At 40.0% G+C, this 26,346-nt stretch overlaps 2 protein-coding genes and 1 pseudogene across 3 annotated transcripts in view; all 3 read right to left on the reverse strand.

The window, feature by feature from the left end:
• LOC103303198 (nuclear body protein SP140-like protein) overlaps positions 1-26,346 on the reverse strand; it is a 68,751-nt gene that overhangs the window by 13,526 nt on the left and 28,879 nt on the right. For both annotated transcript variants that reach the window (XM_054722783.1, XM_054722782.1), the window contains exons 8-19: positions 23,231-23,356; positions 22,439-22,501; positions 20,850-20,909; positions 19,942-19,995; positions 19,151-19,243; positions 18,328-18,381; positions 17,635-17,718; positions 6,867-6,920; positions 2,722-2,766; positions 2,043-2,114; positions 1,636-1,683; positions 23-127 (exon numbers count right to left, since the gene is read on the reverse strand). In XM_054722783.1, coding sequence (XP_054578758.1) covers positions 23-127; positions 1,636-1,683; positions 2,043-2,114; positions 2,722-2,766; positions 6,867-6,920; positions 17,635-17,718; positions 18,328-18,381; positions 19,151-19,243; positions 19,942-19,995; positions 20,850-20,909; positions 22,439-22,501; positions 23,231-23,356 — 858 coding nt within the window. The remainder of the gene's footprint in view (positions 1-22; positions 128-1,635; positions 1,684-2,042; positions 2,115-2,721; positions 2,767-6,866; positions 6,921-17,634; positions 17,719-18,327; positions 18,382-19,150; positions 19,244-19,941; positions 19,996-20,849; positions 20,910-22,438; positions 22,502-23,230; positions 23,357-26,346) is intronic.
• LOC103303188 (cell division cycle 5-like protein) lies at positions 10,904-13,761 on the reverse strand. Its single transcript, XM_054722781.1, has one exon. It carries the CDS (start codon positions 13,624-13,626, stop codon positions 11,218-11,220), a length of 2,409 nt encoding a protein of 802 aa, XP_054578756.1. The 5' UTR covers positions 13,627-13,761; the 3' UTR covers positions 10,904-11,217.
• On the reverse strand, positions 26,009-26,125 carry LOC114229215 (U2 spliceosomal RNA; annotated as a pseudogene).

The following is a 26,346-nucleotide window of genomic DNA, read 5'->3' on the forward strand; positions in this document are numbered from 1 at the left end:
TGTAGAAGACCAGGAAACTTACCTTGTTTCATTTTCTCTTTATATAACATCCCCTTTGCTGGGCCACAGGTCACGGGAAGTATAGGGAGTTTAAAGTTTATATGTTTATCTCTGGGAATTCTTGGACCTGCAAGGAAGCATTATTATTATTATTATTATTATTATTATTTTCATTCCACCTTCTTCTAACTGTGCCCTCTTCCTTCTGACCCATCTTGAGAGCCTTCTTTTATAAATCAAAATGTATTAGAGGGAGTTTCCCCATGATCAACGTTTTTCTTTTATGGCAGGTTAGACACACAATGATTATATCATCCTCCACTTCTGTTCTCTGAAATCCTGCGTAACAGCCTCATGTGAAGGACCTGAATTCCCAAGCTTGTTGGCCACAACTACCTATTGCACAATGATTTTTCTCCTGTTTTTTAAGGAAGATTTCTAGCCATATTATTACTTTGAATTATGTGGATGGAAAAAACCCCCTCAATTTTTAGAGTTGTCTCCCCATCTGAGGCCCCGCTGGGGGAACAGAGAACAGGATGACAATGGGGAACTTAGCAGGAACAGTCTGCCCTCCCTCCTTGCTCTCTGCCTTGTTTCACTTCTCTTTCATGTGAACGTTCTGTATGGCTTTCACTCTGTGATTCAGGGCCGGGTGCTCTAGAAGAAACTGCAGGTCCCCCAGGAAGAGGTCCGCTGTACATCCTTGGGGTGGGGCACTGGCTCTGATTCTGCTGAAGTAGGGGTTGAAAGTCTTTTAAAAAATATATTTTTATTGATTTCAGAGAAGAAGGGAGAGGGAGAGAGAGAGGAACATCACTGATGAAAGAGAATCATTGATAGGCTGCCTCCTGCATGTTCACCACTGAGGATCGAGCTGGCAACCTGGGCATGTACCCTGCCCAGGAATCGAACCGTGACCTCTGGTTCATAGGTCGGCGCTCAACCACTGTGCCACATCAGCCAGGCTGAAAGTCTTAAAATGAACTTTAGTAGCAGCAGCACCTACTCCTGTCCTTCTGGCCAACATTGAGGGGGATCCATGAAAGATATACACAGGCTTCTGTCTGGGACGGGGAGGGTAGGTTGTCCCTGGTCCTTTCAGAGTCAGTTCTTTTAAAGCTGGAGAGGGCCTAGGAGGCCACTCAGTTGAGTTCATCTGCCACTCACCCATTTACAGAGGAGGAAATTGAGGCAAAAAGAAGAAATGACAAGCCAAAATTACATAATCAAAGGAATGTTAGAAATTAGGACACAATTCTTATATTACCACTCAGGGCCCCCCTTGGTGGGCAACCGATGGGTCTCTATGTGATCAAGAGAAGGGTCAACTAAACAGCATGTTAGTCACACACTTCATATTTTTCTCCTTAAAAGTTATCAGTGTAGTGAAGGGAGCCCTTCATAAGCCCAAGGAGGCTTGTGCTCTCTCACAGGTCAACTGATCAACATTAATAAAGTGGGTGTTATCAGCAACCTGTTGTATTGTTGAAATTGCCAAGGCCGATGACTACCCTGACGTTTGTTACAGGCTCTATAAGCCAATTAAGAAATTGATTGGTCACTCAAAAAACAGAGCATGAAATAAAAATTTAGATGCTTAATTACTAAAAGATATTAATCACTTCTTTTTACCTCTTTTTCTGCTTCTTTTCAAAGGCCTGGTGTTGACTGCTTTTGTCCCTATGGGAGAAAAATAACATAAATGTCTCTTGTTTATAAAATTGCATTGCAAATAGTAGTGTTTTAGAAAAACAACCCAGCTGTATTTCCAACTAGAAGGTTAGCAGTTCAGCAGAGCTGGCCCTGCCATGGCCCCTGGGTCCTGGGTTCTGTTTGTGGATTCATTACCAAGTTACTTGTTTGCAGTGTTATCTTTCAATCCCTGATGCATTTTGGAATTGACTAAATCTGATATATTCCTCAACAGTTAGTATAATTACATAAAGTGATTAGGGAAATAGGTTTGTTACTTAAAGCAAAGAATATAGCCCGAGAATTTAGGTGTTTAGTAATTGAAAATGTATCTTTAAAATTTTTGCCTTTTAGTTTGCTTCTTTTCCTTGGGACTCTGTTATTCAGAGACTGGATTCTATCTCTGCCTCTGTTTCTCACTGAAAAAAATAAAAACAAACACTGAAAAATCACATTGTATATAATAGTGCTTTTTAAACATTCCATTTTACTGTAACTTTTGAAGAGCCCAACATATAAAGAAAAATATATAACCCATAGCCTTATATTTACCAAGCCTTAAATGTTTAAGCAAGTTTAATTTTAGATTTCATTTTCTTTACCCTCTCATTAATCCTAATTTATTTATACTCACATTAATTAAAAAAGGAATTTAAGACAGAGTTTAATTTGCATCTCAAGGAACACTGAGAATAATAATAATGAGAGCTAATAGTGAACACATGCTTATTATGTGCCATACATGAATATATGGTGACAGAAATACTCAGAAGAAATGGGCAGGTTCTTCCTACCTGTTTGATGAAAGAGAAACATATTATGTGATTTAGGCCACTGTATTTTGGGGTCTCTTTTTTACAACAATTCAATATGTACTCTAAATAATCCATTAACAATGAAGCCCATAGGCTATTTCGGGGCTATGGCAAAAACAGGATCTGGCAGGAAGACTAGGTCTGTAGTAAACAGGATCTGGCAGGAAGACTAGGTCTGTAGTAAGGTGTGAATCCTCACATTTGTTCTTACCTTTTTGGAGACTGTTTTTTTTACTTATGTGCTTTCTATTTTTTCCTTTAAACAGAAAATAAAATAATCATTTAGAATTATAGAGATTTACAAGCTTTATATATCAGTAACCTTCAAATATTTTATTTTTGTCTATCTTTTTGTTGTTATTGTTGTTGTTTGTTTGTTTTTGTTAATCCTCACCAAAATTTAGAGGATACTTTACCACTGGTTTTTGGATAGAGTGGAAGGGAGGGGAGAGACAAAGAGAGAGAAACATTGATGTGAGAGAGACACATTGATTGGTTGCCTTCCGCACTAGCCCAGACTGGGTATGGAGCCTGCAACCAAGGTACATGCCCTTGACCAGAAGTGAACCCAAGATCCTTCAGTCCACGGGGTGATGCTCTGCCAAATTGGCTAGGGCTATTTTGTCTTCACTCAACTTTTGTGGGGCTAAATCTCCAGGTACCAATACACCATCTTGGTTGCGATCACACTGAAAACAATAATAGCAAAAAAAACCACCTATCTTTACACAGTACCAGTTGTTTTTAGTATGCTTTTGCATAGTCATATGAGGTTTTCTTATTCACAATAAGGAAAATATAAGAGCAGCTGAAATCAGGAAGAAGCTGACAGCAAATAAAAGGGAGTGTCAAGGAGATCAAGGAACAACAGATCTCAGACATCACCAGCAAAGTGTACATCCTGTAATTCAGAGGCTTGCCTTGAAAGCTAGCAGAGGTTGGTTCCTGAGATTTAAGGAAGGAAGCAATCTCCATAACAAAGCAGTGCAAGGTGAAGCAACAAATGCTGATGTAGAAGCTGCAGGAAGTTATCCAGAAGATCTAAGCTAAGATAATGAATGAAGGTGACTACACTAAACAACAGATTTTTCAATATAGAAAAAACAGCTCTATATTGAAAAAAGATTTCATGTAGAACTTTCATAGCTGGAGAAGAGAAGTCAGTGTCTGGCTTCAAAGGATAGGCTGACTCTCCTGTGAGGGACTAGTGCAGCTGTGACTTTAAGCTGAAGCCAGTGCTCATTTATCATCCTGAAAATACCAAGGCCCTTAAGAATTATGCTAAATATACTCTGCCTGTGCTCTATAAATGCAACAAAATAGCCTGGATGACAGCATATTTGGGTATAACATGGTTTACTGAATATTCTAAGCCTACCATTGAGGCCTACTGCTCAGAAAAAAAAAAATTCCCTTAAAAATATTACTGTTCATCAATAAGGCACTTAGTCACCTAAGAGCTCTGATGGAGATGTACAATGACATTAATGTTGCTTTTCATGCCTCTTAAGACAATATCTATTTTGCAGTCCATGGATTAAGGAGTAATTTTGACTTCCAAGTTTTATTATTTAAGAAATATATTTCATAAGACTATAGCTGCCATAGATAATTATTCCTCTGGTGAAATAATTATCTATGGCAGCTATAGAAAAGTAAATCTTCAGCATTATAGATGCCATTAGGAATATTCTTGATTCATGGGAAGAGATCAAAATATCAACATTAACAGGGAATTTGGAAGAAGTTGACTCCAACCATCATGGTTGACTTTGAGGGGTTCAAGACTTCAATGAAGGAAGTAATTGTAGATGTGGTTGAAATAGCAAGAGAACTAGAAATAGAAGTGGAATCTGGAGATGTGACTGAATTGTTGCAATCTCATGATAATTTTTGTTGTTGTTAATCCTCACTTGAGGTTATTTTTCTATTGATTTTTTTTTTAAAGAGAGAGAGTGGAAGGGAGTGGGAGAGATAGAGAAGAAACATTGATATGAGAGAGACACATTGATTGGTTGCCTCCTGCACACACAACAACCAGGTCTGGGGAACCTACAATCAAGGTACGTGCCCTTGACCAGAATCAAACCTGGGACCCTTCAGTCCACAGGCCGATGCTCTAACCATTGAACAAACTGGCTAGGGCTCATGATAAATTTTTAACAGATGAGGAACTGCTTCTTATGGATGAGCAAAGAAAGTGGTTCCTTGAGATGGAATCTACTCCTGGGGAAGAAGCTGTGAAAATTTTTGAATTATAATAAAAGGTTTCGATAGTAAAAGAAATTAGTTGATAAGGCAGTGGCAAAGTTTAAGAGGATTGAATCCAATTTCGAAAGAAGTCCTACTGTGGGTAAAATGGCATTAATCATATCCTATAGAGAAATTATTTATAAAAGGAAGACTTAATAATTTCAGCAAACTTCATGGTTGTCTTATTTTTTAAAATTGCTACAGTCATCTGAGCCTTCTGTAACCACTACCCTATTCAGTTAGCAGCCACCAATATTGAGGCAACATCCTCCACTAGCAAAAAGATTATGACTCTCTGAAGGCTCAGATAATGGGTAACATTTTTTAGCAATAAAATATTATTAAAAAAATATATTTTGCCCTAGCTGGTTTGGCTCAGTGGACAGAGCGTCAGCCTGCAGACTGAAAGGTCCTGGGCTTGATTTTGATCAAGGGCATATACCCTGGTTGTGGGCTTGATCTCCAGTGGGGAGCATGCAGAAGGCAGCCTGTCAATGATTCTCTCTCGTCAGAAGGCAGCCTGTCAATGATTCTATCTCCCTCTCCTTCTTCCTTCATCTCTGAAATCAATAAAAATATATTTTAAAAAATTTACTTCCAGTGAGTCATCAAGATGGCGGGACCCCTGGATCAACTTTCTTTTCTGTAAATCCTTCAATTGAGGGACAAAAACTAGTAGATAGACAGGTAAAGGCACTGTGCGATCAAAGAGGTGATTCAAACCATGATGTAATAGTGGAGGGAATATTTAAAGATTCCCATCTCACATATACACAAAGAAGCAAAACTCAGCGATTATAGATGCACACATGAAAAATGATCAAATATTTCAAACACACTAGAATTAAATATAGAATAATGCTTTTTAAATCTTCAGCTAGAAATGGCTGTTGTAAATATGATAGTATTAAAGAGGAAAAGATGAGAAATTTGACTACCTACAAATTTATAACTTCTCTCAGGCAAGATTATATTAATAAATAAAAAACAAAAACACGTGGGACAACATATCATCAACATTTATAACCAATATTTAATACATATCATATAAGAATTTCTGTATTCATTCAGCATAGTAAGAAGACAAACACCATAACAGAAAGCACTGACATAACATTCCATGACAAAGAGTTCTACGAAGAAGTAAAACAAATAAAAAATGTTCAACTGCACTAAAAATGAAAATAGTGCATGTTAAAGCCCTTAAATAAGACTTTTTATAGCTATTAAAGTATTAAATGTTTTTATTGTCTACTAGAGGCCCAGTGCATGAAAACTCATGCACTGGAGGGGAGGTCCCTCAGCCCTGCCTGCCCCCTCTCACAGTCCAGGAGCCCTCAGGGGTGGGAGGTGACCCGGTGATCAGGAGAAGGCGATGCCCCATCACACCTCTGCTGCTGCCACTGCCGGCAGCACAAGCTTCAGCCAGCCCTGGTTACCTGAGCCTTAGGCGGTTCTGGGCTGCTGGGCAGCCACCATCCAAGGCTTGCCTGCACCTAGGACTGGCCCTGGGTGGCTGGGGGTATGAGGGGACTGGGGGACTCTGGATGCAGGTGCGTGGAGCAGCTGGGGGTGGGCCCAGCCTTGCTGTGCACCTGCCGCCCCAGCAGGGCTGAGGGGACTGGGCGTCACCATTTTGTGGCTGTGGCCACCACTATCTTTGAGGGTGTGACAGTCAATTAGCATATTCTCTCCTTCCTTATTGGCTGTGGGCGCTGCCATCTTTGTGATTATGTGAGGGTCAATTAGCATATTCCATCTTTATTAGATAGGATGTATTACATATTAATTTTAAAAAGCAGGAAAAGGAAAGGTATGCATAGAATTAACCTATTTAGGTAAATAAAACTATATTCCAAAGTCTACTAATACATGCATAGAGAAATTCTGGAAAGACATACACCAATGTTTATAAAACACATATACTTCAAAATCAGAATAAAAACCAACATGAAGATATGAGCATTTTGAAAAAAAATGTTACTTTAAAGGCATTGTTTTTTTGCTTTATGAAAGTTATAGAAAATAATGATAATAAATGTTAGCATTAAAAACCAGTTAATTTGTAACATAAAAATCAAGTAAATTCTTATTCACTCTTACTTCTTTTCCCACTGTGTTTTTCCAAAATAGAACTGCTTCCAATATCCATAGTATCTAGAAAGTAACAGGTGGTAGTCAGAAAACTATAATTTATAAATAAAAATTACAAATGTACAAAAAAATTAGAAATCTTATGACAATTCACATTGTGGAAGGCTTGAGTTTATAAGGATGTCTGAGTATCTAAATGAATTAAACATACAAATTGATATCTAAAGTGTTGATTTCTCTGAGGCTTTGAAAAAAACCCTCTTCACTACTTATATGCATCAGTTTCCTCATTTATGAAATGGGTAGATAGGAAAATTATCCTGTTCAGGCTTTAGATTAAAAAAACACATGTTTTTTATTGATTTTAGAGAGAGAGGAAGGCAGAAGGATAGAGATATAAGCATTGATGAGGGAGAGACATCGATCGGCTGCCTCTTGCACACTCCTGGACTGGGGATTAAGCCTGTAATTGGACTTGTGATGGAACCTGGGACCTCATGGTTCATTGATCGATGCTTAACCAGCCACTCCAACTAGACAAATAACAAAAGTTAATGAGAAGTCACTATATAAATCAACAGTATGCTGGAAGGCAGCCTTTAAAACTATATGTTGGTCTTAAGAATAGTTATCTGAGGTATTTTTCCTGACAAGTAACAGGACCATTTATTTGTCTTTTGAGGTTTTTTTTTCAAGGTTGTGACCAAGTGACACTATTATCTAGCAACAGAACACTTGGATTTCTTTGCTCCATGAATAAGGGTGGAAGTAACTATATAAATCCAACACTTTGCTATTGATACACTAATATAGTACGCAAGATACTGTGTTTTTAAAAAAATCAGTGTATTTCTACTATATCAATCCATGTAAAATCAACAGGACCCATTTGGTAATCATGATCTGCTGCCTTCTTGCTGTTCTCAAAATGGTCAAGTCAAGCAAATATAGAGAATGAGATTCTGACATGGACTGGACCCCTTCCTTATCAAAGTGTCCTCAGCATCAAGGAGAGCAGGAAACAGGTACTCTGACTTCAGACTCCTGACATCCTGCAGCCTGAGTTCTGTGACTCTCACCTTCATAACTGACCTACTCCCTGCTGGTGAGATACCTCATGTTGTCCTTGAGCCCTGATCACCTACCACTGACATACCAAGGGTCTGTAGTATCTGCTGAATCACCACCACCCCAAGTCCTTGTGTGGCCTTACCCATCACGTCAGATGCTTGGCTACATTTATTTTTTTATTTATATTTTATTTTTTAATAAATCTTTATTGTTCAGATTATTACAGATTTTCCTCTTTTTTCCCCCCATAACTCCCTTCCACCTGGTTCCCACCCCACCCTCTGCCCTTATGCCCCCCCCCCACTGTCCTGATCCATTGGTGTATGATTTTTGTCCAGTCTCTTCCTGCACACCCCGACACACCTTCTTCCCCCCTAGAATTGTCAGTCCACTCCCTTTCTATGCCCCTGATTCTGTTATATTCACCAGTTTATTCTGTTCATCAGATTTTTTATTCATTTGATTTTTAGATTCACTTGATGATAGATAGGTATATGATGTCACTTTGTTGTTCATAGTTTTTATCTTTACCTTTTTCTTCTTCTTCATCTTCTTAAAGAATACTCTTTAGCATTTCATATAATACTGGTTTGGCAGTAATGAACTCCTTTAGCTTTTTCTTATCTGTGAAGCTCTTTATCTGACCTTCAATTCTGAATGATAGCTTTGCTGGGTAGAGTAATTTTGGTTGTAGGTTCATGCTATTCATCACTTTGAATATTTCTTGCTACTCCCTTTTGGCCTGCATAGTTTCTGTTGAGAAATCAGCTGACAATCGTATGGGTACTCTCTTGTAGGTAACTAACTGCTTTTCTCTTGCTGCTTTTAAGATTCTCTCTTGGTCTTTTGCCCTTGGCATTTTAAATATGATGTGTCTTGGTGTGGTGCTCTTTGGATTCCTCTTGTTTGGGGTTCTCTGCACTTCCTGGCCTTGTAAGTCTATTTCTTTCACCAGGTAGGGGAAGTTTTCTGTCATTATTTCTTCAAATAGGTTTTTAATATCTTGCTCTCTCTCTTCTTCTGGCACCCCCTTAATTCGGATGTTGGTATGCTTGAAGTTGTTCCAGAGGCTCCTTACACTATCTTCATATTTTTGGATTCTTTTTTTCTTTTTGCTTTTACAGGTGGGTGTTTTTTGCTTCTTTGTATTTCAAATCTTTTACTTGATTCTTGGGATCCTCTAGTCTGCTGTTAGATCTCTGTATAATATTTTTTTTTATTTCAGTCAGTGTAGCTTAATTTTTAGTTGGTCCTTTTTCATATCCTTGAGGGCCTCACTAAATTTCTCGGAGGTTTCTAGAAAATTCTTGAAAAACCTTATAACTGTGGTTTTGAACTCTATATCCAGTCATTTGCTTTCCTCCATTTCTTTCATTTGTGACCTGTTTCTTTGTCTCCACATTTTGGCTGCTTCCCTGTGTTGGTAGAGTGGCTTTGTGTGCTAGCTGTCCTATAGGGTCCAGTGGCTCAGCTTCCCCAGTTACCTGAGGTGGACACTCTTGGTGCACCCCTTTGTGGGCTGTGTGCACAGTCTTGTTGTAGTTAAGCCTTGATTGTTGTTGGTATCACTGGGAGGAATTGACCTCCAGGCCAATTGGCTGTGAGGATCAGCTGTGTCTATGATGGGAGAACTTCTGTGCTGGAGACACCCTTATGAGGCAATGCTTGCTTCAGTGGGGCTTTGGCACTCACTGAGTCTGCCCCCTGAGTGTGTCCCTTATGGATCTGAGGAGTTGTAATCTGGATGGTCTCACTCTGACCACTGGGTACACTGGCTCTTGGATCTCCAAGGAGGTGCAAAGTCAGCCACTGCCGGAGGTCACCCAGCAGGAGCTACAGAGAGATCTACAGATTCCTCCTCTTTGTTTGGGGTTTGGAGGTGCCCAGATGAGGCCCAGCTGTGAAGTAATGCAAGCTGCTGTCCAGCCTTGGGCCTTCTTTTGGAGGCTCTGGGGCTCTCTGACCCAGTTGCAGTTTGTTTGGTTTTAGATTGCAAAAGGCCAGCCCATTCATATTCAAAAGTCTATGCGCACAGCTTGGGTGGGTTGTTAATTGGGTGGGGCAGGGTCTCAGGGAATCACCAAGGTGGAGCAAACAGCAATGGCTGACTGTCAGCCCTGCCCTGAAAAGGGTCTCTGTGTCCTGCGGCACCATGCAGGAACAATGATCGCTGCAAGCACCTCTGAGAGAAAGTCGCCCTTGTGTTCTGGCCCGATGCCAGACAGTCCAGTTTCTCCCTGTATGAGTCTGGGTCCCCAGAGTCTCACCCAGAATTGGAGTTCAGAGCAGTTGGGAACTTGTATCTCCCACTTGATTGAAAAAGACAACAGCATACTCAGTTGCCAGTCCCTTTCCGCACATGCTTCTGTACCTCCGCACATCACTTCCATACCTCTGCACCTCCTCCCAGTCTCAGTGTGCTTTTCTCTTTCCTTCTAGTTGTATAAATTCCACTCAGCCAGCCTTCCCGTGGTTCTGGATGATATTCATTTTGTCTTTTAGTTGTAGTTTTGAAGTGGTTGTGCATGGCAGCAAGTTCAGGTGTTTTCCTATGCAGCCATCTTGGTTCCCGCTTGGCTACATTTAGACCTTGCTTCTTGGTCTCTTGGCACAACACTTGGTGAACACATGACACAGGAACACTTCTGGTTTCCAAGTCCTTGGAGCTTTGTTCCTATGTTATGATTTGTAAAAAACTTTAATTTGCAATTTTAATTTGCGCCCCTGACCTGGAATCATCCTCCTTTCCCCCTACATCAAAGGATGGCTCTATCTCTGAAATCTCTTTACCTATTGTTTTTCTTCATTATCTCTGTCCCTTCCTTTCAATCTGTTTTTTTTTCTCTATTTTCTTTGCCCCAAATCTGCATCTTTGGCTTACTATTTTTTCTTTATGTGCTTCTCCCATCCATTCCTCAATGACATTTTTTACAAACATTTGTATTTATTTAATTTATTATTAATTATTTATTTTTTAGGTTTTGTTTTTATTCAAGAGTATACTCACAGGCGGTGCTTAAAAATCAGGCTTTTAAAATAAAGGCCAAAACTGAAAAAAAAAATTTTGCAAATGTGACACTGATAAAAGGATGATTGTCATAATTTAAACCCTAAAATGTCCTGTGGAGTCAAAGGCTTTATACACAGAATGTGTTAGATCATTTAAAATAAACGATCAAAAGAGCACAGATATGGGCAAATTTGTCAATGAAGATAAACATCAGTTTCAGCCTTCCGGAGTATGAAAACCAGCAATTAGTTCATCCTGTGACAGAATACACACTGTGCTTCACATTTTGGACTTTAAAGATTCTTTCTCCAGCAACAAATCAGCATATCTTTGCTGAAGTTCCTTTTCTCTTTCCTGTTGTCGCTGTACATCTTCTTTAAGACACTCTAGCCTCTGGGGAATCGCAGAATCTTCATGTTTCTTGAGTTCTTCAAAAGTGCGTAACTCTAAGTAAGCCTGTTCAATTTGGTCCCATAAGTCATTCAATTGTTTCATGAGCCCCATAGCTCGAGACTGGGAACCACCAAGCAAAATTTTCATCTTCTTTTCCATCTTTGCAGCTCTCTTGGCTTCTGTCATCATGTGACCCCTGTTTATCTCAAGCCTCTTTTCAAGTGACTCAATTCTGTCCTTTTTGCTTGCTAGGTTGGCCCATGTGTAGCGGTTCTGCCTGGGGAGATACAAAACTTGACTGTAGCATTCTTCCCACACCTGATTATAAGCTTCACTTGAGAGTTCTCCATGGCTCATACCTTGTTTTACCACTTCCATCTCCTGTACCAGAACATCTTGGGCCTTTTTCAGCTCTTCTTTAGCGAACTTTTCATAAGGGTTATGTTCCAGATAGACAATGTGCTCTGAATTATTGGTAGCAAATCTTACAGGTTTTCCTTTTTTACTTCCAGATGGTTCATAAGGGTGATGTAGAAGGTCATAATGAAGCATTGTGATCATTTCTTTTTTGATTAGTTCTTCACTTTTCTGTAAATCTATTAATGGTGGTTCTACATTTAAGGGTCTTAGAATAGTTTCATTTACTTCTGATGGTCTTGGAAGATCTTTCTGGACAGCTTTATGCATTCGCTTCATTTCCTTTACATGCTCTGCATCTTGTATGGCCTGCTTTCGTCCATCCACGTCAGCAGCATCTTCAATGTATGTATCATCTATTTCATGCTCTTCCAGCTCCTTCTCAGCATTTTCTGGTAGAACAATTTCAAAGTCATTCTTAGGGGCAGGAAGACCCATCAACCCTAAACGGAGGTGTTCACGAGACTCTCTTTCCATCTGCTTCACATAAGAGGGATCATTGTAGTCTGCCATTCCACCCTCTGGACTAATGTTTAACTTGTCTGGAAGAGGAGTTCTACCCGGGGTGGAATTAACAACTGGTTTGGGAGTTGTCTCACTCTGGGGAGTCAGCCCTTCCGATCCATGAGAGGAAGTCCTGAATGGGGTTGAAAGAACTGTGTTTGGAGTCTGTACAACCTGCCGCTGTGGAGTCACACCTGAGAAGTCACTGACGTGCAAAGATGTGTTAAGTCCACCTTTTAATGGGGTGTCCACATTGGTCAGGGCCATGAGGTTCTGGGCTTCCTGCAGAATTCTGTCCTGAGAAGCTGGCGTTTGTGGTGTTCTAAGGGCGATGCTGTTGTTGGTGACATTGTACTCAGACAAAAGAGTACTGGAAGCCGAGTTTGTTATGCCAGATGCCTCAGCTGTTTGATGTGCAATTTCACTTGCTTGGCCTACTTTCACAACTTCCTGGAGTTCTGCATCTGAAATCTGAGGGGCAGGAAGTACTAGTTTGCTTCTCTTTTTAGTAAATTCAGAAACACCACTTGTTTGAAGAATAGCTGATGGTAAATCAGATTCTTTTTTCCTTTTCAAATGCTGCTTGTCTTTTTTTCTATCTCTTCCTTCTTTTTCAGATCTTAGCTCACCATCAAGATCCTGTTGTCTTAACTTCCTGAAATCTGCATCAAGAGCCTTGTAGTTTTCCTCTGAAGTATCATAGAAACCAAGAGCAGGCTTTTTTTCAAATGGGATTTCAGCATTATAATCAACTCCTCTCTTCTTTTTTCTCTTCTTCTGAATTTCTATGCCAGCTGCTCGAAGTTCTCTTCTCTTTTGGCGGGCAGCAAGACGCCTTGCTTCTTCCAATTGTTTCTCTCTTGCTTTCCTCTTGGCCTTCTTTCCCTGAGTATTAGCCAGGCGGGCTCTAGCTTCAGAAAGTATCTCAGGTTCATCCTCGTCCATATCAATTGGATCAGGCCGTGCTGGTTTTGTTTCTGGATTTGGGTCTGTTTCTCCAGGTTTAAGTTTTCGTGGATCATCTGTTGTTTCCTCTTCATTGTCTCTTTGGGCCGCTTTATCCAGAAGAAATTCATAGTGTTCCAAGCACTGGGCAGCTGTTCTTCCAATGATTGGAGCGATGGTTCTCCACTGAGTTGGCATCAACTTGGCCAAGTGTAAGAGTTTTTCCTCTTCTTCTCTGGACCATTCTGTTTTCTTAATGCTTGGATCAAGCCACTCATACCATCTGGCTTTGCATTGCTTTGCTGATTTTCTATGCAGCAGTGAGGCAATCCTAGACCACTGGTTTTTCCCATATTTCATTACCACTGCTTTAAGAATTTCATCCTCGGTATTCTGCCATATGCCCCCTTTAATCATAATTCGAGGCATCTTGGTGGCCAGGTGTCTTGGCGAGTGGCCTAGAGGAGCTTCTGAGAAGTAGCAACGTTGCTGCGGCCACGAGACTCCAAGTTTCCACTTTCTCCAGGCGCGACCTTCTGTTACACAAAAGCCATTTGTATTTATTTTTATGTGATGTTATTTTTCCCCCAGAAATACTGTTACATTTATATGTCTATACACATATATGTATAATTAAATTATTAAAATAGTTTTTGTAAACATTCCATATAGATGCTCTAATAAACTAACTTTGGCCAGACAAATTTCCAAATGTTGGAATACAGAGACTAAACAATTATTTTCATTCACTAAACACATTTGTTAAACTTCTGTTATGTGCCAGGTGCTGAGATGGACACTGATAACAATGTAGGACATATGACTACTGAAGTGTCAGTGCTTGTCAACTTAAGAGCAACCATGACATTGAAACATAAAGAAGTGAATATATTGAAAGTTGAAGAATGTTAGAACACAGATCACACAGAGTACTCTAGAAGGAGGGGAGGGTACAGCAGGAAAAACTAGTGCATTTGAGATAAGGGACCCCTTCCAGAGTATGTATAATGGAAGCAGGAGTTAGCCAGATTATGGAGGAAAGGGACCAAGATAATTGCCCCACGTGGATGGAGAAGCATGTGCAAAGGTCTACATTCAGTGAATACAAGTAACCAAGAGAAGCTTAAGGATGTTTGAACATGAAGTAGGAAAGTTAGTGGCAATGATAACGATGGAGAAAGAGGCAGGAGCCTCAAGGTAGGTGACTTTGGGGGCCACACAAAGGAGATTTAACTTAATCCTAAAGGAAAGTGAAGGACAATGGATTTTATGTAGAGAGCAGCATGGACATATTTGCATTTTTGAAAGACCAATTTAGCTAAATAACTTAGAATATGTTTGGTGTGAACAAAATTAGAAGCAGGAGGACAAGCAGGAGCCTGTCACTCTAGTTCCAGTGAGAAGTGATAATAGACATTGATTAAAGTGATAGCTTGGTGATGGAGATGCATGGACAACCTGGAGACATTTAAAAGGAAGAATTAATAGAGTTAGGTTACAGAGGGCTATACTGATGACTCTGAGAATATGAACTTGAAAGAACTGGTAAATTAATAGTGTGTTTTAGAGCTGGAGAATACTGGGAGCAGGTGTTGGCTTTAGAGAAAAAGATGATGTGCTCAGTTTTAGAAGAGTTGAGTTTCAAATGGAAAGACATCTAAGAGGAGAAGGCTAAGGCCTTTAAGACCTTGACCAGAGGTCTTGCTGATAGTTGGATCAATGAGTTTAGAAGACAGGTCTGGACTGGAGATATATAGGAACCATTAGGTTGTGGATGGTGATTAAAGCCATAAGAATGAGTGAAATGCCTGGTGACATCTCTAATAGTCTGGGTGAGTTACACGGATCATTTTGATACCTGGAGACACCTTACTCTGAAAACTCACTGCTGGTGTGAACTACTCCTTGTGCAGACATTGCTTTTGTTTTATGGTCATCTCAGATCCCACAATTTCTCCATCTCTCTCTCCCTTTCCCACTGCCTCCATCTTCTCTACCATTTCTCTCTTATTTTAACTCTTTCTCTACAGTTCTTTTTGTGCCTCATCTAATTCCTCTCCATTGATTACTCCCTATATACATCTCCTTCCCATCTATTTTTCTATGCTTCTGCCTCTGGATATGGTTTCACTATTGAAGTAATCCTCTTTCCACTGTCACTTCCCTTTGTTTTTCTTTGCTTCTTTGCTTCCTTCTCTGTCTTATGTTGATCTTTTTGCTGTTTTTATAATTGCAAACTTTGTCTTTACATTTTCTTCATCGATGTTCAGCTTAGTCTTACAAATTACTAATTTTATCATCACTGACTTCACTATTGACCACTATTTCTTTTGCCAGTTTCCTCTGATCTGTCAGTCATAAACTTTATTACCATACTAGAGACCCAATGCACAAAATTTGTACAAGAGTAGGCCTTCCTTCCCCCGACTGCCAGCACCAGCTTCCCTCTGGCACCCAGGACCAGGGCTTCCCTGGCACCCCGGCTTCATCCGGAAGTTCATCTGGAAGGTTGTCCGGTCTAATTAGCATATTACACTTCTATTATTATAGATTTCTGGTAAACTTTGAGACATATCTTTGAAGTCATCCTACTCCGCCCCATAAAACCCACAACTGGTGATATTTGGATCCCATGTCCACTTAGAAAACCTTGAAAATTACTCATATACCTTTTCATTTGATGACTTCAGCCTACCTTTTCCATTCTCCTCACATTATCTACTCATTGACCCCTCCCTCCATTCAGGAGCCCTGCTCCTCTTTCTCTTTGGTTCCCTCAAAGTGGAGGATGTAGTCCTAATCTGTGCTCAAGTCTGTCTGTATATTAGTGTGTGTTCATTTGTGTGCACATGTGAGGCAATGTTTTGGGGGAGAGGTAGGGAAAAGAAGGAAGAGCTTTTCCTCTGTGCAGACAGGAAAACAAAGATAACTGATAAGTAGTATCACAATTGGCTTCTCCACCACAGTCTATCAGGCTGGCATCTCTTCTGACTCTCTTCCTCTATTCATTTGAAGACAGGACACTGGACACTGAAGGGAAGTAAGAAAATGACACGTAGTACATGATGACCAGGAACACACTTCAATGTGGTTATGCTGAATTATGTTCACAGCTCAGATGAGCTAGGGAAAAGTACGCCTACTCCAATGACTACACCTCACATACAACAGATACCTGTTTCTTTTTCTATCTAGCCATACCTCATTTTCTTATTACTTCTCAGTTTTTTTGCTCATTGCTCTGCCTTACACTTTCTGTCTCCATCCTGTTGATTTTGTGAGTTTCTCTGTCCTTGATTTCTCTTTTTAAACCAATGATACTGTTAATCTCTGTTTATTTTTATTTCTCTGTCCATTCTTTTTAGTTTTATTATTCTAGGTGTTTTGTATACCATAGAGCTAGTTCTATTTTTACCTCTCTGATTCTTTATGATTTTCATATTTTTGTCTACATCAAGATATTAATATATTAATATCCATACCGATAGTTGTTTGCTAAATAAGTTTTCTTGTATCAGGCACTGATACATTTCCTTGTGATTATGCCAGGTCCCTTGTACCTCCTCTTTGGACTTCGATCATTGAAATAGCCCTTATTTTCCTGCCTGTTACATGCAACACTCATCCTTTTTGACCCTTATAAATTTGTACATCAATTTCCTTATCCTAAAATGGGGATAGAAAGAATTAGCCTGCCTAGCCCTAGCTAGTTTGGCTCAGTGGATAGAGCATCGGCCCACAGACTGAAGGGATCTGGTTCAATTCTGGTACCTTGGCGTGGGAGACAACCAATCCATGTGTCTCTCTCACATCGATGTTTCTTTCTCTCTGTCTCTTCCTCTCTCTCTAAAAACCAATGGAAAAGTACCCTCAGCTGAAGATTAATAACAACAGAAGAATTAGTCTGACTAAGTCTTAAGGATTTTGTGATGACAAAGTAAAATCTCATTTGCCAAAGTACTTTAAAATAACACCATATAATCCAATTACAATGTGATGGAAATCTTTAAAAACTATTCTAAAGGTTGAGAGTGGTTGATCTGAAACTTTTTATTTCTGTCTATTATTACATAGCAGGGCAAGTTCTCTTTTACCGTTACAAATGACATTAATGTGAACCAATGTAAATCTAAGATCTTAGTATTGGTGGGTATCACAGTAGGTATTTAAAAAGATGTTATCATTTTGCTATTTATTTCTTCTAAAACAGCAATGTATAATTATATATGTTTATTCAATAGGGCTCATCCTGTTAAACATGACTTTGTAATAATTTCCTGCCTCCTCCTATTTTCTAAAATGCTGAAAGGAGTTGCCAGGATTAACTGGATATAAGTTCTTCAAGATGCTCAGAGCAAAATGCATCTGGAATCAGTAGCTTTAATTTCAGATTCCTGACATTCGCAGACCAAGGCTTGGCATCTTAATCTTCGTTACCTGACCCATTTCTGAGGTCTGAACTAGAAGTTTCCTGAGGCTCTTCTCCGTTACTCAATTCTGAAGAGTCACCACTGCTGATCCCTGCAGAAAAAAATAAAATTCCATAACAGTCTCAGTCTGCGTCCTAGGAACCAATCCAGCATGGAATCTTCAAAAGAAAAATTGGAAAAAGAAAGCTGTGTAAGAGGGGTAGGAACATTCCTACTGGCAGGCCACCCTGTGGCTCCATCTGACCTGTTGGTTAAGGTTGTTCCTGGAACCATCCCCAAGGTCAGGGACGACTTTGCCATGGAAGGCACTTCTTTTTGTCATCATTTCTTACATTTCTTAACCTTCCACTTATCTGTACATCTAATTCTACTCTGTTTTATCCAGGGGAACCATGTAAGCAACATTTTCTAGAAGTCAGAGCCTCCATCAGCTGGTTCTTAATGATCATGTGGGCAGAGTATCCCTCCACCATAGAACTACTTTGTCCTTTATTTGAGTGAAGAATATAAACTTGCATTGCTCATAATGCCATTGAACTTTTATACCAATTAGCTCCGTCCACCCAATGCAAAATGTATCATGTATATCACCTAAAATCCTAATAGTTTTTTTAAATGTAAAGGATATAACAAAAAATTGGCTGAAGCTTTTGTAGCAAAGAAAGCAATTTGTTACATCAAGAATTTTGATTGTTCTTACGTCTTTTCTTATTGCTCATCTTCCAAGCAGATTGGTTTCCAATATCTGGAGAATCTAGGAGGTAAGGGGAAACACAACTAGTACTCCATAATGGAAAGAGTTAAATCTTATGACTCCTCACATTGTAGAAGGTTTTGGAACATAAAGACGGGATGATTTTTATTTCCGTTTCTTCCCATCTAAAGGAAAGAGAGCAATACCAAATGGAGAAAAGACCCACGTGCAAAATCAATGTTAGAAAACCAACATTTTTTCATAGGCTGGCAGCTAACTAATTTGGCAGTGAATCTGGACTTAGCTGCCATGAGTCTATGTAAACTATTTATCACACTTGTGATTTCCCATAATTGTGAAGCTATTTCAAAAAATATCACTCTGTAGGCTAATATTGGGGGTCATCTGACAAAAGTTATAAATGGGATTTGATGGCAATAGCCAGAAGCTGTTCCTTCTGTCAATAGAGAGTATGGCCAGAGTCCATTGAGGTTTGAACAAGTTTATGACAAAACTGAACAGTAGCGGACTGTCCCACTTTCTCTGCTCTGTGCAGAATAGCTGGTGAGTATGAGAACATCACAATGTGATCCACCACACTTGGGGGTCACATGTCTGAGAACATGGAATAAGATGAACTGCCATCCAACAAGAGCCATCCTTTTTGGTTAAGCCAGAATTATAATGTTTCCTTTCTTTGCAGTTTTTAAAGTGGCCACATGAGACCAAGGCAGGAGTGGGCTCCCTGGGCCACGGTGTGTGCTCAGAGAAACGGGAACCCTGAGCTCAGACTCATGATGTTCTGGAGCCCAGCAATGGCAGGCCTCACCCTCCTCATCAGGACCACTCCTCGCTGTATAACTCCTGATTGCTGGGGGCGTCTCGTCTGCACCGAACTCAGAAGCCTCTTCATGATTTCTCCCTGCAGAAGGAACAAATGTCCCTTTGAAGGTCTCAGTGTATGAAAAGGAACCTAGAGAGGAAAACCTGGGAAGCTCTGAAAACCCAGGGCTAGAATGACCCTCCCTGAAACCTCCATGACCTGCCTTTTGCATTCATGTGACCTGTAGGTCAGTATTTTATCCCTTTCCTCCTCTCCTCTCCTGAGCCTGGGACTAAGTTATTTCACCCCAGTGGGCATCTCTGCTTTCTCTTGACCCTCTGTTTTCTTATACTGGATTTGCTTTCTCCTTTTACTTGTCTCTTTATGGATTTGTTGTTGTTGCTTTTTTTTTTTTTTTAAATCTGTATTCACATTTATTTTTAGCTCTGCTCCTCTCCCAGGGCTGTCTTGGAAATCTGGTATTGAAGAAGGCAGATCTCCCCATGGTTGCTTCCCAGAATGACTTTGTGAAATAGAGCCCTACCTGTATACCATCGAATCCTCCTAGGAATGTTTACTTGAGAAAAAAAATTCAAATTCTATTGTGTTTGAGTCTTTGACTCTTTGTACTTATATGTTATAGCCATTAGCCTAACTTATACAAAAGTTAAAATCCAAGCCAGCTAAAATTAAAGCAAATTTATATTTTACTTTGAAGGACATAAAAAAGTTAGAATGAATATTTTGTAGAAAATACTGTTCATTTATAACTATGAAGAATTCTTATTTACTCTTACCATTTTCCGAAAGTCTTTTCATGCATGTAGGTGATTTTCTCAAATCCAGGGGCTCTGTAAAGTAGGAGGGAAGAAACAGCTATTTGTACAACAAAGTCTTACAAATTCTATGACAAGTCACATAGCAGATAGGGTTTATGATAATATTGATGTTGAGATGATCATTTTCCTCTTTTCTTCAATTGAATAAAGTTCTGGTGCTCATGATCATAATGCTGGGCTCCTGCCCGGCTCTCCTTTTTACACTCCGTGTGAATTTATAACCGACCCTTAAACTTTTTATGTCCAGTGTTCTCATCTATAATGTGGGGATAACTTAGTTACTCTATCTCCCAGTTAAGGTATTTGTGAAAACAAAACAAATCTTTATTCATAAAAGCCCTGTAAAAAATCACAATGTAAGCCCACCACTAAACTATCATTTGGGTTTGAGAGTAGTTGGGCTGAAGCTATTTTTATGTAAATAAATAGCAGCACAAATTATTCTTTGAAGACTTTCTAAGTTGGGGACTAATGACAATACTGTCAACAAATACAAAAATGCTGTGCTTACTATGCTCTGTAGAATATAAAGCATGTTGGTAAAGACTACGTTTATTATTTTAATTTTTCAGCATTAATAGATATGATAGTGTGTAGTAAAAAAGACAGTCATTTGCTAGTGTATTATTTCTACCTTTTCAATATATCAATTGATTGGGCTCATCCAGTTAAACAACAGTTTATAATGCCTTTTTGCCCTCTTTCATATTCCAAAGGGTCAAAGAAGTTAAAAGCAGAAATTGTGCCCTAGAAGTAATAGAATCAATGCATATAGAGAATGTCAGAATAAGATTTATTAGGAAATAGAGCTCTGGATTTAGGCTCTGGATATTTTTCATCCAGGAATGCAATCCGAACATTCTTACGTGATGCAATCTCAGGTGCTGAGCAGGTGGTTTCTTGGATCTCTCCTTCCTCATTTGATTCTAAGGAATCAAGGTTATTGATCAGTGCAAAAAAAAAAAAGTATTCTTTAGATGTCTCACTATGTGACCAAGAAACCAATTCAGCAGGAAATTCTCTAATACAACTTGAAAAATCTTGAAAACCCATGTATACCATGGCCTACACACAGGCTCACCTGGTCTGTCCCTCTAAGTCACCTGCCTTGTAGGTTAGTGATGCTCCATTCCTTGTCCCCGGAACAGAGACAAGTCACTAGCAAAGAGCCCCTCTGCTCTGTTTGAACCTTACTTTCCTACACCTCTCTCCTGCCTCTTACCCCTTCTCTTGTCATTTCACACTTCCTTTATTTGTTGTTTCTATGTGGGGAGAGCTTGGAAATCTTGTGCTAAAGGTAGAGAGCCTCTGCACACCCAGATGCAACTTGAACTGTTTACAAGGCTGAGAAATAATCTTCTCTTGTGTCTGAGACGTAGACCCATATTGAAATGGCCTTTTAGAGCAGTTTGCTTACACTAACACATAAGTTAGAACGCATACTCCCTGAAAACTGAAGTACATTTACATTTTACTTTGATAAATCTAGTGATCAGTGGAATGAACATACTATTTGAAATACTGATCTTTTGTAACATCAAGACCAGGTAACATTTTTATTTGTTCTTAGATATTTTCCTAGTGTGTTTTGCTAAATATCCTCTGAGAATGTAGGAAGGGAAAACCAATCACCAGCCTGTGTACTAAAGAGCTGTAGTTTGTGACCATTTGTGCTGCTCATGGGATTGAGGAAACAACATTTTGTTAACCATTTTGAGCTCTTAATTTACAAAGGAAATAACACAGAATCCAGTGGCCTTGTCTTTCCCTTAATTTTCATGAGGCTTTGTAGATGAGCCCGAAAGGTTTATGTGATAGCATTTTCTCATCCAGTAACAAGGATAATAGTGTCCTTCCTCCTTAATCCCAAGGCTGTTGTAAAGGAAAAACTAAGACACTATTTGTAAAGGTCCTTTGAAAAATCACTCTATATATCATGACTTGCTGAAAACCTCTAAAATACACTTTGGGTTTCAGAATACTTTACTTGAAGTATTTATTTCTGCTAACATTAGAGAGCTGGATGAATTGCCTTCAGACATGATTCAAAGTTTGTAATCAGATGACAACATGACTGTCCAATTAAGAAATATGAGGTTTCTCTTCTCTATAGAAATTACTGTAGAAATCCAACAGTTTATAGTCCTAACAACTAGTTAGTCCTAGCTTATTTCTACTGTACAATCAATATAGAGTACATATGTTGACTATTAGGACCCATCAATAGATTTCATCCTCAAAAATACATATATTTTTATTTAATAATTATATATATCTAACTATTTCTTATCTTCCTGCATTTCCCAAAAAGGTCAAGGTATAATGAATGCAGAGAATGGGATTGCAGGATAAACTGGATCTGTGGTACAGAATAAACTCAGAACTGATGTTTCAGGAGACAGTAGCTCTTAATTGAGGTTCCTGCAGCCCCATCCTTGAGCTCCCACCTCCTTACCAGGCCCCCTTCTTTGTTCCGAGGTGGAGGCTTTGGGGGACTCATCTTCATCACTGCTGATCACTGCATAGAAGGAGAAAAACCCCTTAGTGTCTCCAGGATGGGGCCAAGGAGCCCATGGACAGAAGACCCCATAACGAGAAGCTAAGTTAACTCAGGTCTCCCTGGTTTGTACCCAAATGTGCAACCTGCAGGTTGCTCCAAGTGCTACCCAGAAGGTGGTGAAATTCATGCACAGAGAGCAGCTTTGCTCATCCTGCAGCACTTCTTTCCCCCATCCTTACTCTATCTCCTACCTCTATCCTCAATCTACCTCCAATCCCCACCCTCATTCCACCTCTTCTTTCATTCTCATTTTACTTCACTTTCCTCTTGGCTCAGCCCATTTCTCTTAATTATGCCTGTCTTTCTGGGGATGCTATCACTTTATACCTCTTTTTTTCTTCATGCATTTCTTTCTCATTTCCTCTCAGAAGTATCTTGGCTCTGATTATTTTTTTCTTTTAAAAAATCTTTTGTTTTCTTGTTACTTCATCTACCACCATACATTACTCTCTTATTTTAGAAATAGTTTCTCAGACATCAATTCTTATATATGCAATTTCAGTCTTTTGGCATTTTTTCAATTCCTAGGAACACTCTTCTGCTAAAATCACTGGTAAGGTGCTGGTTCCCTCTTCTCCTGCCTCTGCCCAAGGTTACCTGAATCTCCTCGGTGGACCCTGGTGACATGTCCCAAACCCTTACACAGTATCTGGGATTCATATCACACATTCTTTCAGTCAGTCTTACCTATTATGTCAGATTTTTGGGTTTCCTTTTCAACATTTGGATTAAAAAATGGCTTTTCCTTCTTTATATCCACCAGACGTACAGAACAGGAATTTATTTGGATTCCATGGTTGGGTAGTTCTGCTCCTGAACAAAATTATAATAAATGAAGAATTTTATTTGTCTCCCACAAAGGGAGTGAGCACCGTCACTACAATCAACAAGCCCTTCTCCCTGTAATTCCACTCTAGGGAAAGTTACTCTTATCCCTCTCCTTTCAGCTGCTTAACTCTGTCTTTCCTTTATGCATCTCTTAACTATCATTGTTTTTTGTTTTACTGACTCGTCTCATTATTTGATGATGATGATTTTTTTGCTTTTTCAAAAATCCTATCTAATAAAAGAGTAATATGCAAATTAACCATCACTCACCACACCCACAAGCCACGCCCACCAACCAATCAGGAGCGAGTATGCAAATTAACCTGACCAAGAATGCTGCAGCCATGGAGTGAACAGGAGGCTTGAGTTGCCCCCAGTGATGGAGGAAGCTAAGCTTTCCACACACCCTGGCCAGCCCAGGCCTCCACTCAAGGCTACAAAGTTTCAATTATAGAAGATAAATAAATCCCCCCAAAAATGGCAGCAGCCATGGAGCTGGAGAGAGCAGGAGGCTTGAGTTGCCCCTGGTGATGGAGGAAGCCAAGCTTTCCACACACCCTGGCTGGCCTAGGCCTCCACTCAAGGCTACAAAGTTTCAATTATAGAAGATAAATAAATCCCAGATACCAGGGCCTCTGCTTGGGCTGCCAGGGGGCGTGGCCAGCCTGCAAACCACCCCAGGCCCCTCGCCCAGGCTGCCCCATGCCCCAAGGGAACCCTCACCCTGATCCAGGACACCCTTCAGGGCAAACCAGTTGGCCCTCACCCGTGCACCAAGCCTCTATCCTATCTAATAAAAGAGTAATATGCAAATTGACCATCACTCTAACACACAATATGGCTGCCCCCATGTGGTCAAAGATGGCTGCCATCATGTGGACACAAGATGGCCACCACAAGATGGCCAGCAGGGGAGGAAAGTTGGGAGGGACCAGGCCTGCAAGGGAGGGCAGTTGTGGGCAATCAGACCAGCAGGGGAGGGCAGTTGGGAGAGACCAGGCCTGCAAGGGAGGGCAGTTGTGGGCAATCAGGCCAGCAGGGGAGGGCAGTTGGGAGGAACCAGGCCTGCAAGAAAAGGCAGTTGGGGGTGATCAAGCCTGCATGGGAGAGTAGTTAGGGGTGACCAGGTCGGCAGAGGAGGGAATTTGGGGGCAACTGGGCCTGCAGGGAAGGGCAGTTGGGGAGGACCAGGCCTGCAGGGGAGGGCAGTTAAGGGTGACCAGGCCTGCAGGGGAGGGCAGTTAGGGGTGACCAGTCCTGCAGGGGAGGGAAGTTAGGGGCAAACAGGCTGGCATGGGAGCAGTTAGGCATAAATCAGTCTGGCAGGGGTGTGGTTTTGGGGTGATCAAGCTGGCAGGCAGAAGCAGTTAGGGGCAATCAGGAAGTCAGGAGGCGAGCAGTTGGGAGTCAGCAGTCCTGGATTGTGAGAGGGATGTCCCAGATTGGAGAGGGTGCAGGCTGGGCTGAGGGACACCCCCCACCCATGCATGAATTTCGTGCACCAGGTCTCTAGTAATAATAATAATCACTGTAAACATACATGGATAAAAATGGGTAAATCATGTATTTTGAATTATTATAGAGGAAGCATATCTGAGTAACCATAACTTTGGTAAAGTAATAGAAGATTGACAACACCCCGGAAGCCTCTTAGTGATGACTGTCATTAACTGTTCCTTCCAATCTTGCTCAAGTTAACCATTGCTTTGACTTTCAATATTATGGATAATTAAGTTTGTCAGTTCTATAGTTTATATAAATTTGTATAAATGGAACCATGTCTTCTCTATGTCTCTGCCTCTCTGCCATTTAGTTGTGGGGATTTGACTTATTTTTTCAACATTATGTGTGTTAAAGTCATTTGTATTTACTTTGCATATTTATTTTCACTGCTGTACAGTATTCTGTAATATAAACTATCCATTAAAAATAAAACCATTAAAAGATTATGCCAAACTGTTTTCCAAAAGCATGTGTAAAGGCAGAGATTTAGTTGTGAGAGCATGGCAAATTCAAGTAACTAAAAGGAGTTTTGTTTTTTTTTCAATGGGAAGGTGGCATGAAAAAAGGGGAAATATGAAGCTGTGGTAGGTGTCCTTTAATCCCCATAGCTTGCAGTATTGACCTAATACTGAGGGTCACAAGATAATATTGGGTTTTAAACAGTAGAGCTATATGACCTTGTTTGAATTTTTGAAAGGTCCATTGAGCTGAAGTGTGAAGAATGAATCTGAAGGAAGCAAGATAGGAAAAAGGAGCCCAGCAGGAGACTGTTCCTCTACTGAAGTGAGAAGTGAAGGGGGTCTGGATTAGAGTAGTGTGCTGGGTATGAAAAAATGGAAAGGTTGGAGGAGATTTTTAAAAGTTGGAATTGACAGAAGTGGCAAATAAAATCATGGTTATTTTAATCCACTACGCTTTGGAACTGTTTGTCACTCAGCAGTAGATAAGTGATACAGCCTCCAGTAGAGATGTTCATTAGATCTTCCTATCAAGAGCTTCAGGCACTTGATCAAATGAGCATAGGTCAGGTCTGGGTTGGAGATGTGTGTTTGGAAATCAATAGATCATAAATGGTGACTGAAGCCATGGAAAGAATGAGATATCTGAAAAGAGGCCATTAAAAAAAATATCTTTTTAAATTAAATCCATACAACTCCACAAAACACTGTCCTCAGAGAGACGATGTATTAGATACTAAACTGATAAAAACAGATACTGCACTTGATCTTAGTCAAAAGGCCAAGAAGCGATAGGAGGCCTATTTTTATCTAAGAATGTTCCAGGGCCCTCTTGATAATTGTGGACACCTTAACTCCTCAATGGTATTATGAACAGCCTCTGGTATCTTTTTACCTGTGACTGTCTCTCAAATAAAACAATATCTTGATTTGTCTGCTCTCTCTCTTTATTTGGTCATCTTTCTACCAGTTTTTTATTCATTGTTCTTTACTCATTCTTTACATAGTTTCATT

This window comes from Eptesicus fuscus, chromosome 11, assembly GCF_027574615.1.
Source record: "Eptesicus fuscus isolate TK198812 chromosome 11, DD_ASM_mEF_20220401, whole genome shotgun sequence".
Taxonomy (NCBI): domain Eukaryota; kingdom Metazoa; phylum Chordata; class Mammalia; order Chiroptera; family Vespertilionidae; genus Eptesicus; species Eptesicus fuscus.